The 18,436-nt window shown below is 37.7% G+C and overlaps 1 protein-coding gene and 1 pseudogene across 2 annotated transcripts; one reads left to right on the forward strand and one right to left on the reverse strand.

The window, feature by feature from the left end:
• The first annotated feature begins 505 nt into the window (after positions 1-505).
• Positions 506-1,775, forward strand: LOC120145980 (probable WRKY transcription factor 7). Of its 2 annotated transcripts, XM_039159658.1 has the most exons (3): positions 506-1,249; positions 1,327-1,452; positions 1,531-1,775. In XM_039159658.1, exons 1-3 carry the CDS (start codon positions 606-608, stop codon positions 1,691-1,693), a joined length of 933 nt encoding a protein of 310 aa, XP_039015589.1. In that variant the 5' UTR covers positions 506-605; the 3' UTR covers positions 1,694-1,775. The 2 variants fall into 2 exon arrangements, with proteins under 2 accessions (XP_039015589.1, XP_039015590.1); XM_039159659.1 differs by lacking the exon at positions 1,531-1,775 and having other exon boundaries at positions 1,327-1,456.
• A 1,372-nt stretch (positions 1,776-3,147) lies between these two features.
• Positions 3,148-18,130, reverse strand: LOC120145929 (annotated as a pseudogene).
• Positions 18,131-18,436: the final 306 nt, after the last annotated feature.

Genomic DNA, 18,436 nt, shown 5'->3' on the forward strand with positions numbered 1-18,436 from the left:
TCCCTTTTATCATCCCTTTGATACGGTCTTCGAAACCTGTTTATCCGGTTGCCGAGGAATTTTACTTTTAGGTAAAATGTACTAAAGACCACTGAATTATTTTCAAAAGATCCTTATAGTCACCAAACTTTTGAAAGTTGTAAAATTTTAAAATAATTATTAAATTTTGTCAAATTATTACATAATTATAATTAAAATTATCCATTATTTACACTTATTATAATATTATAGTGACCAATATGTAAATCTTTAATAGCTATTTTATAACTTTTGACAGTGATCAAAACAGTCATTTGAATATAATTAAGTGACTTATGATGTAGTTTATTCTTTACCTTTTTTAAAGCATGTAGGTCAATGGGCTGACAATTTGGAATACGTGGAATGATATTATTGGACGGTATGTTTGAGGCTGAAGGACGAGAGATGTCAGGTGACACGATGCACAATGCATTGTGTTGTGAAGGCATCGCTTTTGACTCGAATCAATTAGCCTTACTTTTCTGACTTTTCTTTTTCTTTTCATCCCTATTTCAAGTCGTCTCCGATTCCAAGTATTTCCCTATAAAATCAAATTTCTGGGTTTCTTCTTTGGAAGAACGAAAATGGCGGTGGAATTGATGATGGGATATGGTGTTGCTGGGGAAACAGCTTTGAAAGAAGCTGCAACTGCTGGGATTCAAGGCTTTGAGGAATTGATAAGATTGATGTCCAAAGCTCAACATCTTTACAATCAAGACGATTCTTTTAAAACTTCTTCTTCATCAGATTCAGAGTCAAGCATTGAGATCCAAGCTGCTACAGATAAGACTGTAAATTCTTTCAAGAAGGTTATTTCTTTGTTGGGTCGTCCCAGAGCCGGCCATGCTCGGTTCCGACGCGCCCCGGTTAGTCCTCTCCTACAAGACGAGAAACACAAGCGATTAGAAACCAAAGCAAAGGTGTCTGCTTTTAAGCCGTTTTGTCCGGCACAACAAGTTCATAGGTTGCCTCCTTTGCCTCATAATCATCAACAGAGTAAAAACAGCGCTGTTACGGTGGCGGTGAAGACCGGTGAAGGATCTGGCACGATTAATTTCTCATCGATGACAGGGGATAGTGATAGCATGCAGCTGCCATCTTTCTCTTCCCATGGTCCATCTGGTAAACCTCCACTTTCTTCCTCTTTGAAAAGGAAATGCAATTCCATGGATGCTGCTGCTCTCAAGTGTGGATCATCATCTGGTCGTTGCCATTGCTCCAAGAAGAGGTTGGATTTTCATTCCTTTGATCTAATTTGATCTTAAAAGTTTCATCATTTTTATTGACTTTTTGTATCTGATATAGGAATTCAAGAGTGAAGAAAGTTATTAGAGTTCCAGCAATCAGCAATAAGATTGCTGATATTCCTCCTGATGATTATTCCTGGAGAAAATATGGGCAGAAACCAATCAAGGGTTCTCCTCATCCAAGGTGAGTTTGTTGTAGCTTGGTGTTTCCGAGTCAAATTAACTCGGTCTCTGAGTTTCCCTGAGTCGTTTCTTTTTGCAGGGGGTATTACAAGTGTAGCAGCGTCAGAGGTTGTCCTGCGAGGAAACACGTGGAACGAGCATTAGACGATCCGAAGATGCTGATTGTAACATATGAAGGGGATCACAACCACAGGCAAAACATCAGTGATGCACCGGCAACTATGATCCTGGAGTCATCTTAGTCTCCCCCAATACAACGGCCCTGAAATGATCAATCAAAATCGAATCAAACCCAAGATCAGACAATCTGTAAAGTTGTAAGAGATAGTCAACTTGGATCCATGTCTTTAGGGTAGAAGACAACATAGGATCCATTGTTTTTGGTTGTCAGAAGACTGTTCACACAAAAACAGAAGAAAATAAGGCATGGATTTGGTTGGATTTGAATCATGCAAGTGTCGGTTTCTCTGTTTATTTATTTATTTATTTAATGTTCTTATACTCAATTTACCTAAAAAAATTTCCCCTTTTACACATAAGAATAATGATAGACGATATGGTGGTGGATCGTTGATGCTGTCATTTTAATTTGTTCCTACGTCTCCATTAAACCTCTGAATTACGACCCATTATTACACATTTATATTTAATGACATGCAAATGGGTGTTGCTGTCTTTTTTATTATTGTATCACACAAAAGAGGGTGTCTTATATATGAAGGTTGACCTTTGCTGAATTTAAATAGTGTTGAAGTGTGACAAAGAAAGAACAAATAAGGCTAATGTGGTTGATTTTTTGTTAGCTTGTGATTGTTGTGGCCTGACGTTGACTTTGTGAATATTGGGCAAGTCGAAAAAGTATTTCAAACAAATTGTTATGTGAAAGATTTTAGGATAAATTACAATGTATTATGTTTACTGTTTCAATTGTTTCGATTATTAAAAGTTATAAAACATCATTCTATCATTTATATATTTTAAATTCATTTTTTTGGTTAAATTATTAATGATCGTTTGAGTTGGATGTTAACTTACCGACTAGATGTAATAAAATTATATTTTAATGAGACATACAAGTACCACCATTGCTTTCAAAGACATGCTCGATGACATAGCTCGACGACATAATCTAAATAGAGACTCGATCCATAAAATACAATTAAAAACAGTTTTGAAATCATATTTTTATTTTCATATTCCATTTAGTAAATTAACGTCCAACTCATATTACCGTAAAACTTTTAACCGAGAACGATGAGTTTGAAACATATGAATAATCAAGTGATCATTTTGTAATTTTTAATAGTTGAGGGGACTGAGCAATATAGTATCCTATATTCGGGGACCATTTTATACTTTACCCAATATTTATATGACTTATAATATTTTATTTGGGTTGGTGTATTTTTTGGTACTTTACCCAACGAATCTAAAGACAGCATAAGCTTCAGATATGTTCAAGCAGTTTAAGAGTTAGGGGACTTGCATCTCCCTGTGATTCAACTCGGTTTGAATGTAGGAAAATAAGAAACAGAACTGGTACCCAACACTCACGATTCTCGGAGCTTTGGTTACAGACTTTGGCTTATTTATTTTACAGCGTCCGAGTAGCGTATTAATTGATCTGGGAATCTTACTATAATGCCAAAACTTATCACTAATATTAATTGATTCATGCTCTTTCTTTGCTTAGAGGTTAACGGTGTCGGTTGGTGAGATTGTTCTTCACTGCTTTAAGCTTGCGAAGGGCTTCTCTCATGGTGATCCGTCCATCGGGGGAAACCGAGGTGCAAGACAGTCCAACTCCGATGACTGTTTTTAAGCAATCATGGTCTCGGTTGATCGGCCGGTTATCGTACTGCAAATTTTGCAACAATAATAGGAGTTCAGGGTCAACAATCTGGTTGACATTGGAAGGGAAAGCCGATTGTGTCCATTTAATGAGACTTAATTCTCCGACGAAGCTTTCGTGGGTTGGACTCTTTCCTGTAAATAACTGCAGCAACATCACTCCAAAGCTGTACACATCCCCTGCTGTTGATGGCTTCCCTCCAACCCCATACTCTGCATCACACAACAGATTCATTAGTTGAATCTTAGAGCCTGTCAATAGCATTTTGGGGCGTTTGTGCTACTACTAACCTGGAGGTATGTAACCTATAGAACCCTTTGGGACATTGGTGGAGCTAATGGAAGGTTGATCGCTTGATTGCTCCATCAGCAACCTCGCCAACCCGAAATCGCCGACCTTGGCAGTCATGTCTTGGTCCAAAAGAATGTTGCTGGGTTTTAAATCATAGTGCACCACGGGCACTTCACAGTCGTGGTGCAGATAATCAATTGCAGAAGCCACATCAATGGCCACATTCAATCTTTCCATAACATTTAACCTGCGTCCATCAGCATTCCTTTTGTTCCCCTTAAGCCAGTCTTCGACACTGACAAGGCATTCGTACACCAATGCCAGGAATTCCACGTTTTTGTTGTCCAGACCCGAGCATGACGTGATTAGGTTGACGAGATTGCGGTCCCTCACGTTTCTTAGAGCTTCACATTCGGCTCGAAAGCTCTTTTAGGATCCGATCCGTGTTGCGGAAGACGGCTATCGGATAGAGCAAAATCGCAACTGATAATTTGAGAAAATAAAAAATGAAGATAAAAAGAGACACAAAATTTACGTGGAAAACCCCTAAATAAAATAGGGTAAAAACCACGGGCAACGGTATAAGAATTTCACTATGAGAAAATATGAATTACAACTTCTCTCGATCTACCAAGGAGAAAACAATGATAATTCTCTCTTTATAAAAAGGAGAAAACAACTCTCAAGAAACTCTCTAAATTCTCTATAGTATTGGAAGAAAGCTAGAATGCTTTGGGATGGTTTTGAAGCTAAATGGGTTAGGGTATTTATAGTTGAAGCTTAAGGACTAATCTTGTGAATACCCTAAAAGTTTAGTGACTAAAGTTTGTATCTTGCCCATTTAGTTTTCAACCATTGTTGCACCTAATTTTGACATTTTATATTTGGTGCCTACCATTGTTGAAAATTTCATTTTTTTTCAACCTTGCTAAATGCACTTTCGGTGCATGCTTTCAACAATCTCTCACTTGAAGATTTGATTGGAACAATCATATCTTCACACCATTCTTTCTATCTTGTACCATCATGTTGCTTACGTCTCTGACAGTCCACAAGAGGATCGACACCAGGTAAATTTATCAGCTTTGATTGCCTTCGTCATGAAATCTGCTATGTTGTCTTTGGTATGGATCTTCTGCATATCTACCGTTCCTTCTTCCACCTTTTCACGAATGAAATGGTACTGAACTCGTATGTGCTTTGTCCTTGAATGAAATGCTGGATTCCTTGCTAGATGCAAGGCGCTTTGACTGTCAAAACACATAGAGACATACTCTTGGTTGTGCCCAAGCTCCTCCAATAGCATCTTCAACCAAATTGCTTCTTTACTGGCTTGTGTAGCTGCTATATATTCTGCCTCTGTTGTGGATGTATACACAACTGACTGTAATTTTGAAACCCAGCTTACAACTCCACCAGCAATTTTGAACACATATCCTGTAGTAGATTTGCTTTTATCCAAATCCCCTGCATAGTCAGAATCGACATACCCATTTATAAGTAAGTTTGATATTCCGTAATATAATGCAACATTTGAGGTCCCTTTGATGTATCTCAGGATCCTCTTTACTGTATTCCAATGCTCTTTGCCTGGATTCGCCATGTACCGACTAACCACTCCCACTGCTTGTGCAATGTCTGGTCTTGTGCATATCATAGCGAACAATAAACTTCCCACTGCTGATGCATACGGTACTCGAGACATCTCCATCCTCTCTTCTTCACTGCTAGGACTCATACTGGAGGATAATTTGAAGTTAATAGGAAGAGGGATAGAAATTGGCTTACAATCTTGCATGCTGAATCGTGACAAGATCTTCTTCAAGTAATTCTTTTGTGAAAGCCAAATCTTCCTATTACTTCTGTCTCGGTGAATTTGCATCCCTAGAATCTTGTTTGCTGATCCCAAGTCCTTTATTTCAAATTCCCTAGCCAGTTGTGCCTTCAATTTTTCAAAATGATCTTTGTTGGGTCCTGCAACCAACATGTCATCCACATACAACAACAATATAACAAAATCGTTATCACCAGACCTCTTGAAATAAGCACAAGGGTCTGCATTAAGTCTGTTGTATCCAAGGCACATAATGAAGGAATCAAATCTCTTATACCAACATCTCGGCGTCTACTTTAGATCGTACAGAGATTTGTTCAACCTGCAAACCAAGTTCTTCTTTTCTTCTTCTTCAAAACCTTCAGGATGAAGCATGTAAATCTCTTCTTCAAGATTTCGATGAAGAAAAACTGTTTTAACATCTAGCTGCTCTAGATGTAAATTCAATGTAGCACACATTGCCAAGACTACCCAAACTGTTGTTAGTCGAACCACAGGAGAATTTTTTTTTATTGAAATCAATACCTTCTTTTTGAGCATATCCTTTGACCACCAGTCTTGCACAATACCTCTCCACTTGATCGTCACCATTTCGCTTGATTTTAAAGACCAATTTGTTACCAATTGGCTTCCTTCCTTGTGGTAGTGGCACAAGGTCCCATGTATTATTTTTATGAAGGGCTTCAATTTCCTCTTGCATCGCCATCATCCACAGTGAAGCATCTGAGTTGTTTATTGCCTCATGGTATATTGATGGCTCACCGTCCTTTGTTAAAAGGCAGTATGCAATATTACCTTCTATAACATAATTTGAGTGCCAATTGGGACGTCTTCTCACACGATCTGATTGACGAGTTGTTGGAGCTTCAGAACTCTCTGGTTCTTGTTCATCATGTGCTAGTTCTGCTTCAGAAGAATCTCCTTGTTCAAACTCTTTTTCCACATGTATTTGTGTAGTCTCTGACTTTTCAGCGCTATCATCGTCTTCTTTTCTTTGTAGTTTATCTTCTACAAAGATAACATCCCTGCTGATGATCACTTTACGGGTAGTGGGATCCCACAAGCGATACCCCATTACTCCATCAACATACCCCAAGAATTTGCATTTCCTGGATTTTGGATCCAGCTTTGAGATTTCTTGGGAGTTGTACATCACGTACACAATACTTCCAAATATATGGAGGTTTGAATAATCAGCTGGTTTACCAGTCCACATCTCCATTGGTGTCATCAGCTCTATTGCAGTTGATGGAGCTCGATTCACTAAATAACAGGCGATATTGACTGCTTCTGCCCAGAATGATTTTTCTAGGCTTGCAGCCCTTAACATTGCTCTTGTTCTTTCTAACAAGGTTCTGTTCATCCGCTCTGCCACTCCATTTTGTTGAGGAGTGTTCGCCACTGTGAACTGTCTTTTGATGCCTTCTTTCCTGCAAAAGTCATCAAATTCTTCGATTGTGTATTATCCTCTATTATCTGTTCTGAAACACTTGATATTATTTCCAGAATCAAGTTCCACCCGCACCTTGAAGTTTTTGAAAGTTGAAAACACGTCTGACTTCTTCTTAATAGGGTACACCAACATCTCCTGGAGTAGTCATCAATAAATGAGACAAAGTATTTTGCTCCGCCTAAGGATGTAACTGGTGCTTGCCATACATCAGAGTGAACCAATTCTATAACACTTTTACCTCTAGAATTTGATTTGTTGAATTTCAATCGGTGTTTCTTACTTGTTATGCAATGCTCACACAAAGGAAGTATTACCTTTGTTAAGCCTGGAAGTAGCTTTTGCTCCACAAGGACTTTTATTCCTTGTTCTGACATGTGTCCAAGTTTCTAATGCCATAGCATTGCAGAATATGAACTACATGAGGCAACAGAGGCTTCTGCTTCTAGCAAAGTCTCTCCCTTTAGCATGTACAAGTTTGCAACTATCTTTTTGCCTTTCAACACCACAAGCACTCCACGGAACACCTTCATGATTCCTTTTCGTGTTTCAATCTTGCTTGCATTATTATCCAACAATCTGTAGGATAATAAATTTTTCTTCAGGCCTTTCACGTGCCGTACATCTCGAACAACTTTAATTGTTCCATTATACATCTTCAATTTGATGGTTCCCACGCCAATGATAAGACATGATCATTGCAACTATACACAGATCCTCCTGAGACAGGTTCATACTGATGGAACCATTCTCTTCTTGAGGTCATGTGATATGTTGCTCCCGAATCAATGAGCCATATATCTACAAATCTTTTTCTGCCTTCCACGATGGTTGACGCTTCACAGCATAGAGCATCTCCATCATCTGAAGTGTTTGCGGTATTACCTTGTGGATTGGAGTTTTTATTTAGACTCCAACAATCCTTCTTCAAGTGACCCTTCTTTCCACAGTTGTAACACTTTAAATTCTTCTTGTTCCTCGACTTCGATCTACAATGTTTGTGACTGCTGCTTTGGCCACGTTCTGTTGATCTCCCTCTCATTGTTGTCAATGCTTCTGCTTGTTACAGATTTACTTGTCTGTCTTCCTTGTTCTTGCGCCGATTTTCTTCTTGTAGAACAGCAGCTGCAACGTCATCGAAGACTAGACTAGTGACATTACTGTTTGTCAAGTTGATGATGAGTTGATCCTACGAATCCGGTAGACTTTGAAGTAAAAGTTCAGCACGTTCTTGTTCTCCTATTTTACATCACCTGAGTAGTCATCAATAAATGAGACAAAGTATTTTGCTCCGCCTAGGGATGTAACTGGTGCTTGCCATACATCAGAGTGAACCAATTCTAGAACACTTTTACCTCTAGAATTTGATTTGTTGAATTTCAATCGGTGCTGCTTACTTGTTATGCAATGCTCACACAAAGGAAGTATTACCTTTGTTAAGCATGGAAGTAGCTTTTGCTCCACAAGGACTTTCATTCCTTGTTCTGATATGTGTCCAAGTTTCTAATGCCATAGCATTGCAGAATATGAACTACATGAGGCAACAGAGGCTTCTGCTTCTAGCAAAGTCTCTCCCTTTAGTATGTACAAGTTTACAACTATCTTTTCGCCTTTCAACACCACAAGCGCTCCACGGAACACCTTCATGATTCCTTTTCGTGTTTCAATCTTGCTTGCATTATTATCCAACAATCTGTAGGATAATAAATTTTTCTTCAGGCCTTTCACGTGCCGTACATCTCGAACAACTTTAATTGTTCCATCATACATCTTCAATTTGATGGTTCCCGTGCCAATGATAAGGCATGATCATTGCAACTATACACAGATCCTCCTGAGACAGGTTCATACTGATGGAACCATTCTCTTCTTGAGGTCATGTGATATGTTGCTCCCGAATCAATGAGCCATATATCTACAAATCTTTTTCTGCCTTCCACGATGGTTGACGCTTCACAGCATAGAGCATCTCCATCATCTGAAGTGTTTGCGGTATTACCTTGTGGATTGGAGTTTTTATTTAGACTCCAACAATCCTTCTTCAAGTGACCCTTCTTTCCACAGTTGTAACACTTTAAATTCTTCTTGTTCATCGACTTCGATCTACCATGTTTGTGACTGCTGCTTTGGCCACGTTCTGTTGATCTCCCTCTCATTGTTGTCAATGCTTCTGCTTGTTACAGATTTACTTGTCTGTCTTCCTTGTTCTTGCGCCGATTTTCTTCTTGTAGAACAGCAGCTGCAACGTCATCGAAGACTAGACTAGTGACATTACTGTTTGTCAAGTTGATGATGAGTTGATCCTACGAATCCGGTAGACTTTGAAGTAAAAGTTCAGCACGTTCTTGTTCTCCTATTTTACAGCTTAAGGATGTAAGTTGAGAAAAATAAAGTGTTCAATGTATTTAAGTGCTCCGTCACTGAAGTAGATTCTGGCATACGAAGAGTGTACAATTTTCTCTTAAGGAAAATTTTATTGTGCAACGATGTGGCCTCGTACAATTTGGTGAGATGATCCCATATCTCCTTAGCTGTCTTCTTTTCCTTGATGCTTGACAATACTTCATCTGCTAATGCTAGATGAAAGTTTGCCATAGCATTCCCGTCCATTTCGATCCATTTGTTGTCATCTGTGAAATCCACTAGCCTTTCACTGATAGCTGCTAGACAACCGTCTTTCCTTAGGATAAACTTCATCTTCAATTTCCAAAATGAGAAATTTTTCCCATTGAATTTTTCAATATCAAATTTCGTTGTCATATCTTCTTTTACGGATAGCTCCCACTATTTCACTATCGTGAATAGTTCTCTGGAACTTTCAAAGAATGGGTAATAACTTCTTATTTTCTTATGTTGGAGGATCCACCTTTTGGTGGCAACCACAAAGACAATAAGCATATATTACACACTCTAATATGGCTCTGATACCAATTGTTGTGGAAGACGACTATCGGATAGAGCAAAATCGCAACTGATAATTTGAGAAAATAAAAAATAAAGATAAAAAGAGACACAAAATTTACGTGGAAAACCCCTAAATAAAATAGGGTAAAAACCACGGGCAACGGTAGAAGAATTTCACTATGAGAAAATAGGAATTACAACTTCTCTCGATCTACCAAGGAGAAAACAATGATAATTCTCTCTTTATAAAAAGGAGAAAACAACTCTCAAGAAACTCTCTAAATTCTCTATAGTATTGGAAGAAAGCTAGAATGCTTTGGGATGTTTTGAAGCTAAATGAGTTAGGGTATTTATAGTTGAAGCTTAAGGACTAATCTTATTATAAATACCCTAAAAATTTAGTGACTAAAGTTTGTAATTTGCCCATTTAGTTTTCAACTATTGTTACATCTAATTTTAACATTTTATATTTGGTGCCTACTATTGTTGAAAATTTCTTTTTTTTCAACCTTGCTAAATGCACTTTCGGTGCATGTTTTCAATAATCCGCCCTATATCGAGGACCTTGATTGCGACAAGGATGTCATTAAGGAACGCTTTATAAACCAAACCAAAGCTCCCACTGTCAATCAAATTTCTAGGGTTGAAATTCTGAGTTGCATTGCGGATCTCATGGTATGAGATCAACTGGTGTTGCTCCTTCATCTGTCCAGAATTTCCAGTGACTTTGTACTTGCCCTTTTTTATATAGAGCAACGAGGCTACAGTGAAACACAAAGCAAATGTTACAATCACAGCTACACTAAAATAAACTTTGACTAATGTTCCATGGCGACCACGCGTGCTCTTACAAGTCAAGGGCGAGCAAAGTTTTCTGTTACCCTCCAAATGGACGTTAGAAAGATTCTTGAAAATCCCACCGCTGGTTAGAGTTCCTTCCAAGTCATTGAAAGAGAGGTTCAACGATTTAAGGTATTGGACCTGATAGCTTATCATCGGCCATGTATAATTTCTCCAAGCTGAAGCAATCTTCAATCGAGCTGGGAATATTACTAGACAAATGGTTCATAGACAGGTCAATTGCAACAACACTTTTTAGAAGTCCGATCTCTTCAGGTATTGGTCCATTAAAAGAATTCTTGGACAGGTTCAACACAGTGCTCAAGCTTGGGATATTGAGAATTTCTTTGGGGATGCTTCCGTTGAGTCTGTTGTGGGACAAATCCATAGAGAGCAATTTCTGGAAGTTTTGAAAACTAGACGGTATTTGACCCACCAGTTGATTTGCAGATAAATCGATTTGGTTTAACTGTCGAAGATCACCAAGATTGCTAGGAATCCAACCAGATATCTGATTTCTGGCCAAATATAATACTTGGAGTTCCACCAGTTTACCGATCTCAGGTGGTATTTCGCCGGAGATGGAATTGTAACTCAAATTAAGCAAAGTCAAGACAGTAAGTTGGGCAATTGATGATGGTATGTGATAGGGAAGCGGTGGCGGATTGATGAACGTTGCTTTTGTTGAAGAATCAAACCTAGAAAGCTCTAGACTCGATGAAGAACAAAGGGGATGAATAGGGGAAGGTGGCGGCAGCAGCTAGGATTCTTTAGGGTTTTTTTTATGTGCTGGAATCAAGGCAATAAGATTAGAATAAAATAAACAAAAGATAAATAAACGGAAGATGAAATAAGATAATAAAGAAATCAGAAGATCTCCCTTATGAAGGTGAACGATAAAGATGATTGATGGTGCGAATGGATTTGTGGATAATAGATGGATAAGTGTCCTATCGAGCCCTCCTAGTCGCAATGAAAAGGTAAACACGATAAATGGATCTAACCAACCCTCCTAGTCGTGATGAAAAGGCAAATTGGAGTGTGAAGATTAATCTCCCTCACAAGAACTTGAAAGAACTCCAGGAGAAGAAGCTTCGAAGGCTCAAGGCAATCAACACTTGTAAAAACAAACTCTCGTTGTATTATTGATCAAAGAAATCTGAATTACAAAGTTGAATGAAGCCTCCTTTATATAGGAGCTGAATTCTAAAGGTCCTAAATAACTAAAGAATAAAATAATAATAAACTAAACATGTTTTAACTCTAATTCCTAATAAAATAATAATAACTAAAAATATTGTTTTAACCCAACCTTAATTCCTAATAAAATAATAAATCTGATCCTAAAAGATAATTAATCATCCTATATTAAATTATATTACAAATAATCAATATAAATATTGAAAATTCGTAATATTTACAAAATAACGTATTAATCCCGTATAGGATTTCCTGCATGCACCATCTTCAGTAAAATGATCATATCTTGAGTTCCCGATATCGGATTGATGCGATTCAAGAACCGTTGAAAATATAAGAGACAGAAGGTTGTATGTACAGAAGACATGTTGACCAAATAATATCAGGATCCCATTCAAAAAGTCGTCTCAAGTCTGCTATTGTTCTGGTCTTCTTTTCCAATGCTTGGACGAGTGGATCATTTGGAAGAGTTATTACTTCTTCCTTTGATGTGAGCCTTGTGATGCATGTATCATCCTCCCTTTCTTCAAAAAGATTCGACCTCGAATCTGAAACATTAAAGGGAGCAACATTAGAATCGTTTAATGATTCATTCACATTATTCTTACCGAATAGATATGCTTTAAATCTTCGAGACTTTGTTCTTCTAATAGGTTCGAGTAGAAACATTAGTCCAAAGAAGCATGTATTCTGGACTCTGGTGCATGTATCATTCCCCCACTCCTCAAAAGGATTCGTCCTCGAATCTGAAAATCCAAAAGAAAGAGAATTAGATGTGTTGAACGGAGAACTTGTGAAACATTTACTAGGATCAATGTGATACGTGTTTATGCATTTTAGTCGAGGTTTCTTCTTTATAGGAATTGATTTCTTGTAGTCTTGAAATCCTCTTTTACATACAAGTCTTGTAATATGATGCTTTGGTTGAAATTCAACATGGCGTCGACCTCTGTTGGCTTTCTGTATGATTGCTTCAGATAATTTCTCCATGGTTTTATTCTTGTGTGGCGAGAATGAGTGTTTAAAAACCATGTCAACTGGTTTGTTAAAGTAATCCCTTAAGTCTCCTAAGTGTGGTTCATGAATTAAGAATTCTCGGTAGGAGATTTGTGGACTGTAAAACCTATTTAGTTGGCAAGGAAACTCATATACAAGATAAAGCTCATTAGAAGCACTTTTAAAAGTATGGGTAGAATTATCAAAAATATCCGAGTTATTGTGATATACATCTTTGATATGTTCAATTCTCGAATAGTAGTATGCGTTTGATAGGTAAGAGTATACCTTCGTGGTAGTGCATCGTCTATTGTGTTTTTCTTACCTCGGTCTTTGGACTCCCGTAAATCGTGACTCTTAATTGATATGGCATAGTGATTAGGGTTTTCAGGTGGTAACCCGTCAGGAGGGTCACCTAGCACTATTCGAAACTCTTGGCGATGGAGATGGTGGTCCAGTCTCGTGTTGCTTTTACTTTCTCATCATTTACATGGATTCTCTGTGCATGACTATAAAGCATGTGGAGTTGTTCAAGTCATGTTTCGTCATTAAGATGGCATCACGACTAAGGCTTTCCTGGTGTAGCCTTTTTGTAACAAATCTAACTCTTTGGTTTCTTCGAGATTGTATGTTTTGTATGTTTGACGAGGTATGCAACCTTGAATTAGATTGGTTTGGTGTTATTTTCCTCTTTTCGGTGGTAATTCGTTAGGTGGATCACCTAACACTTCTCGAAAATCCTGTAACAAAGATGAAAACACTAGGCAAATCCTTGTTAATGTTAGAAATCGAAACAATTGATTCCCTAAAGTGAACAAGGATGGAAGGTTGTTTGTAAAGAAGGTTCTCTCTCAATTCTTTTGTGCTCATACATAGATTTTGAGTCACTCTTTTCTTCTCACAATTAGGTTCACTCACCTCCCATGGGTCATTATTCTTTTGGTTTTTGAAACTAGTGACCTCTTTTTCTTTTGCCTCTTTCTCAGCTTTTTCTTTTTTTACTTTCTCTACCTCCTCACAAATTATCATTTGATCTTTAGGGGTTGGAAGTATGTCATTCTTTGCTGGTCGTTATTTCTCCTTGTCAGGTTTGTCATCTCTTGGCTTTTTCAGAGAAGATGGAGTAGAAGATGAGGAAGGATTTGAAGGATTACATTGGTAAGAGGATGAAATACCTTGGTAATATTCTCTGAATCGGAATCTCCTTTGTATTTGTGTTTCGATTGTCATTGCTTTCTTTAGTGTATCTTCGAGGTTTTCGTACTCATGGAGATCAAGAAGATCAGTGATGTTTGAGTTTAAGCCGACGACGAATCTTGACACGGTTACCTCTTCTTTTTCGGTTATGTTAGCCCTATTGAGTAAGGACTGCATCTCCTTGTAGTAGTCTTCAACTAAACTTCTACCTTGTCGAAGTTGGTGTAGTCGTAGTTTAACTTCTCGTGTATAATGTGTCGGTAGGAATCGCTTCCTCATGGTTTGTTTGAGGTCGGTCCAAGAAGTGATTGTTGGAATTTGGAAGTTCTGGATCTTTTTCCTTGTTTGCATCCCACCAAGTTCGAGCATATCCTTCGAATGCATGGTGATGAGGTGAACTTGTTTAGCTTGGGGGCAATCATGGTATGCGAACATGAGATCAACTTTTCCTTCCCAATCGATGTACCTGTCTGGATCGTTGTCTCCTTTGAAAGACGGGATCATGAACTTTGGTTTTGCAAAGAGTTCGGGTGCTTGTAAACGTGGTTGTTCTCGCCTGGGTACCAAAAGTTCAACATTGTTTGGTCTTGGATTTTGGTTTGGTAGATCTAGTTGTGGTTCTTGTCATTTTCTCACGGTTTCATCAAATCTTTCAACTTGAGTCGTGAGTCGGGAAAGTGTGGCTAAGATAGCCGTAAGTGTCTTGTTGTTATTGTCGCCCATCCTGAATCATAACACTCAAAAGAAAATTTTAAAGTAAAATAAAAATAAAGAAAGAAATTCAACAAAGCAAGAAACCTCACAAGTCACTCCAAAAAAAGTAACACAATGAGAGGCAAGTAAGCCGATCTTGTACTCTTTAAAACTCACTTTACCAAGTAGTCGTGTTCGTATCGGAGTTTGATTACTAGCAAAGGCGATAAGAAAAACCTAAAAGTTCTAAGAGGCCAAACAAGGGTTAGACTCCAAGAGAACGAGAATGCAAAGAAGGAAGAAGTATGCAAACTCTTTAGTCCTACTAACACAATGAAGATAATGTGTTAGATAATGCAAAAGAACAATAACAAGGAAAAACGAAAGAACCTAAAGCACTAAGAGTCAAAGAAAAAAAAGAACCAACCCAGAAACCTAGAAAACGCTGGATCAATTTGAGAAACGTTTTTGAGGGGGTTACCGGTGTCAAAAAATTATGGAAAAATTCTTGAATGTCTTTTGATGCGTCAAGAAGCCACCTGTAAAATTTCAGAATCAAATACCTTCAGTACTATCCAGTAGACTCTGTTGAACGGTGAGTCCTCAAACAATCTATTTTTCTTGATCGCTTTGTTCGAAGGTGTTTTTGATCTCAAAAAATTCTGATTTTTGGTTTGAATGATCTTCAATATATGAATTTTCAATATGAAAATTTTCACCACGAAATTCCTCCTGTACAATTTTCAAGAAATTCGACAAGATTCTAAACCGAATCTGCCGATGAAACTTGAATGATGTATTTGAAGGCTCCAATGAACTCCGATTGGGGTGAAATTTGGAATGGGGATTAATCTTAGAATTAATATGATATATGGATAAAATCAGCCCTAAATAGCTTCGTTTGCAATTTTTTTGAAATTTTGGCTTTTTTGAAATTTTGCCTTTTTTTTATTATTATTTTGCCTTTTTTTGTTTTTTTTTTGAAAAAAAATAGTAAACTAACAAGAAGGATTTGAATCTAAATTAAAATTAAATAAAAATAACCTGAAACGATGAATCTTCTCTGAACTAGCTCCGTTGGGGTACCTTGACAGTGTTGTGTGCAAGAACATACAAGATTGCTTGCTTCTTTCCAAGAATCGGCCCAAATTTGATACCAATTGATAGGGAAGCGGTGGCGGATTGATGAACGTTGCTCTTGTTGAAGAATCAAACATAGAAAGCTCTAGACTCGATGAAGAACAAAGGGGATGAATAGGGGAAGGTGGCGGCAGCAGCTAGGATTCTTTAGGGTTTCTTTTATGTGCTGGAATCAAGGCAATAAGATTAGAATAAAAATAAACAAAAGATAAATAAACGGAAGATGAAATAAGATAATAAAGAAATCAGAAGATCTCCCTTATGAAGGTGAACGGTAAAGATGATTGATGGTGCGAATGTATTTGTGGATAATAGATGGATAAGTGTCCTATCGAGCCCTCCTAGTCGCAATGGAAAGGCAAACACGATAAATGGCTCTAATCAACCCTCCTAGTCGTGATGAAAAGGCAAATTGGAGTGTGAAGATTAATCTCCCTCACAAGAACTTGAAAGAACTCCAGGAGAAGAAGCTTCGAAGGCACAAGGCAATCAACACTTGCAAAAACAAACTCTCGTTGTATTATTGATCAAAGAAATCTGAATTACAAAGTTGAATGAAGCCTCCTTTATATAGGAGCTGAATTCTAAAGGTCATAAATAACTAAAGAATAAAATAATAATAAACTAAACATATTTTAATTCTAATTCCTAATAAAATAATAATAACTAAAAATATTGTTTTAACCCAACCTTAATTCCTAATAAAATAATAAATCTGATCCTAAAAGATAATTAATCATCCTATATTAAATTATATTACAAATAATCAATATAAATATTGAAAATTCGTAATATTTACAAAATAACGTATTAATCCCGTATAGGATTTCCTGCATGCACCATCTTCAGTAAAATGATCATATCTTGAGTTCCCGAAATCGGATTGATGCGATTCAAGAACCGTTGAAAAGATAAGAGACAGACGGTTGTATGTCCAGAAGACATGTTGACCAAATAATATCAGGATCTCATTCAAAAAGTCGTCTCAAGTCTGCTATTGTTCTAGTCTTCTTTTCCAATGCTTGGACGAGTGGATCATTTGGAAGAGTTATTACTTCTTCCTTTGATGTGAGCCTTGTGATGCATGTATCAGTATGTTGCCAGAAATACGACTCTCTCCAATGTACAGTTTCCCGAGCACCTTGGAAAGATTACCGACGGATTCTAGAATTTCGCCTCCCAAAGGATTACCATCTAAAGCAAGAAACTTTAGAAGAGAACTGTTGGTTAAAGAAGTGATGATGTACTCAACACCATCATCGCCTGTGCTAACAATATTGTTGTACCCAATGTTATACATTTCTAGATATGGAAGATTTCCCAAACCCGGTGGCACTGTTCCTTCAAGAAGATTGTGTGCCATGCGAATGACTTTTATATTGGTGAGATTGTGCAAAGAGCCTGGAATCCCACCGGTGAACTTATTGAAGCAAAAGTTGAAGACCAAAAGATTAGGGAGTGTGACCCCAACGTTGTAGGGAAGTCTGCCCCAAAGATCGTTGGAAGCTAAGGCCAAAACAACCAGGGAAGACATGTTGTAGATGGAAGAACAGTCCCCGTAAGATAATTAATGGTGAGGTCAAGTACCTTAAGACTTCGAAGACGACTCAACTCGGTGGGAATGATTCCAGTAAGATTGTTGGTGCCCAAATTCAGAGTGTCGAGTGACGAAATATTTGCTATAGAAGCTGGAGAATTCCACCCGTGAAAAGGTTTCGTCCCAAGTTTAGAACTTGAAGATTGACAAGCCGGTCAAGGTCTTTAGGAATACCTCCTGTAATCCTATTTGTCATCAAATCAAGAACTGTGAGCTCAGTCAATTTGGTTTATATTAGATGGAATCACACCAGATAAGCTGTTTTGACTCAAATTTAGATATCTCAAGCGAAAAAGATTCCCCATTTGAGCAGGCAGTGCACCCGAGAGTTGATTCTCTTGAAGTTGAAGAGAAAGAAGGACAGGTTTCCAATGTGAGGGCTTATAGACCCTTGAAGATGAAACCCAGAAAGGTTGAGCTCAACCACTCTAGTGCTGCGTCCGTTGCAGACAACTCCAGTCCAGTTACATGGAGATAAGTTCGGCTGCCAATGTGAAAGAGGATTCAGGGGTCCCGAAGTAATTATTTGTGACTTGAATGACAGCAAAGCTTCCTTGTCTGTAACAAGGCTTGAAGTTTCTGATTCAATGCAAAGGAATAAGCATTTGAAACATAAAAGAAGAGCAGAAATGTGAATTGAAGGGAAGAAGATGAAGGCATGTTTCTTCTGAAGTAATTTGCGTGATCAAGTATGAAAGGTGACGAGACTCAAAGTACATCAATATTGTTTGGTATTTATAGAACTCTATTGTTAAATGATATTATTAATTGGACTTTTCTTTTATATTAAGAAATTATAGATAAAATATTATCATTTTCTCTAATTTTACGTTAAGTCGTCGTCGTCGTGCACATACGTTGCTATCTGTATTTTGTCTTTATTATCATTTTGGTAGTCTTGGTGATCTGTACAGAGGCGGCTATGGCGTTTTTCTTTACTATTATTTTCTTTAATTTTATCTCTTAATCAAATGCATTTCAGAGTGCAAAT

Source organism: Hibiscus syriacus, unplaced genomic scaffold, assembly GCF_006381635.1.
Source record: "Hibiscus syriacus cultivar Baekdansim isolate YM2019G1 unplaced genomic scaffold, ASM638163v2 tig00110895_pilon, whole genome shotgun sequence".
NCBI classification, from domain to species: domain Eukaryota; kingdom Viridiplantae; phylum Streptophyta; class Magnoliopsida; order Malvales; family Malvaceae; genus Hibiscus; species Hibiscus syriacus.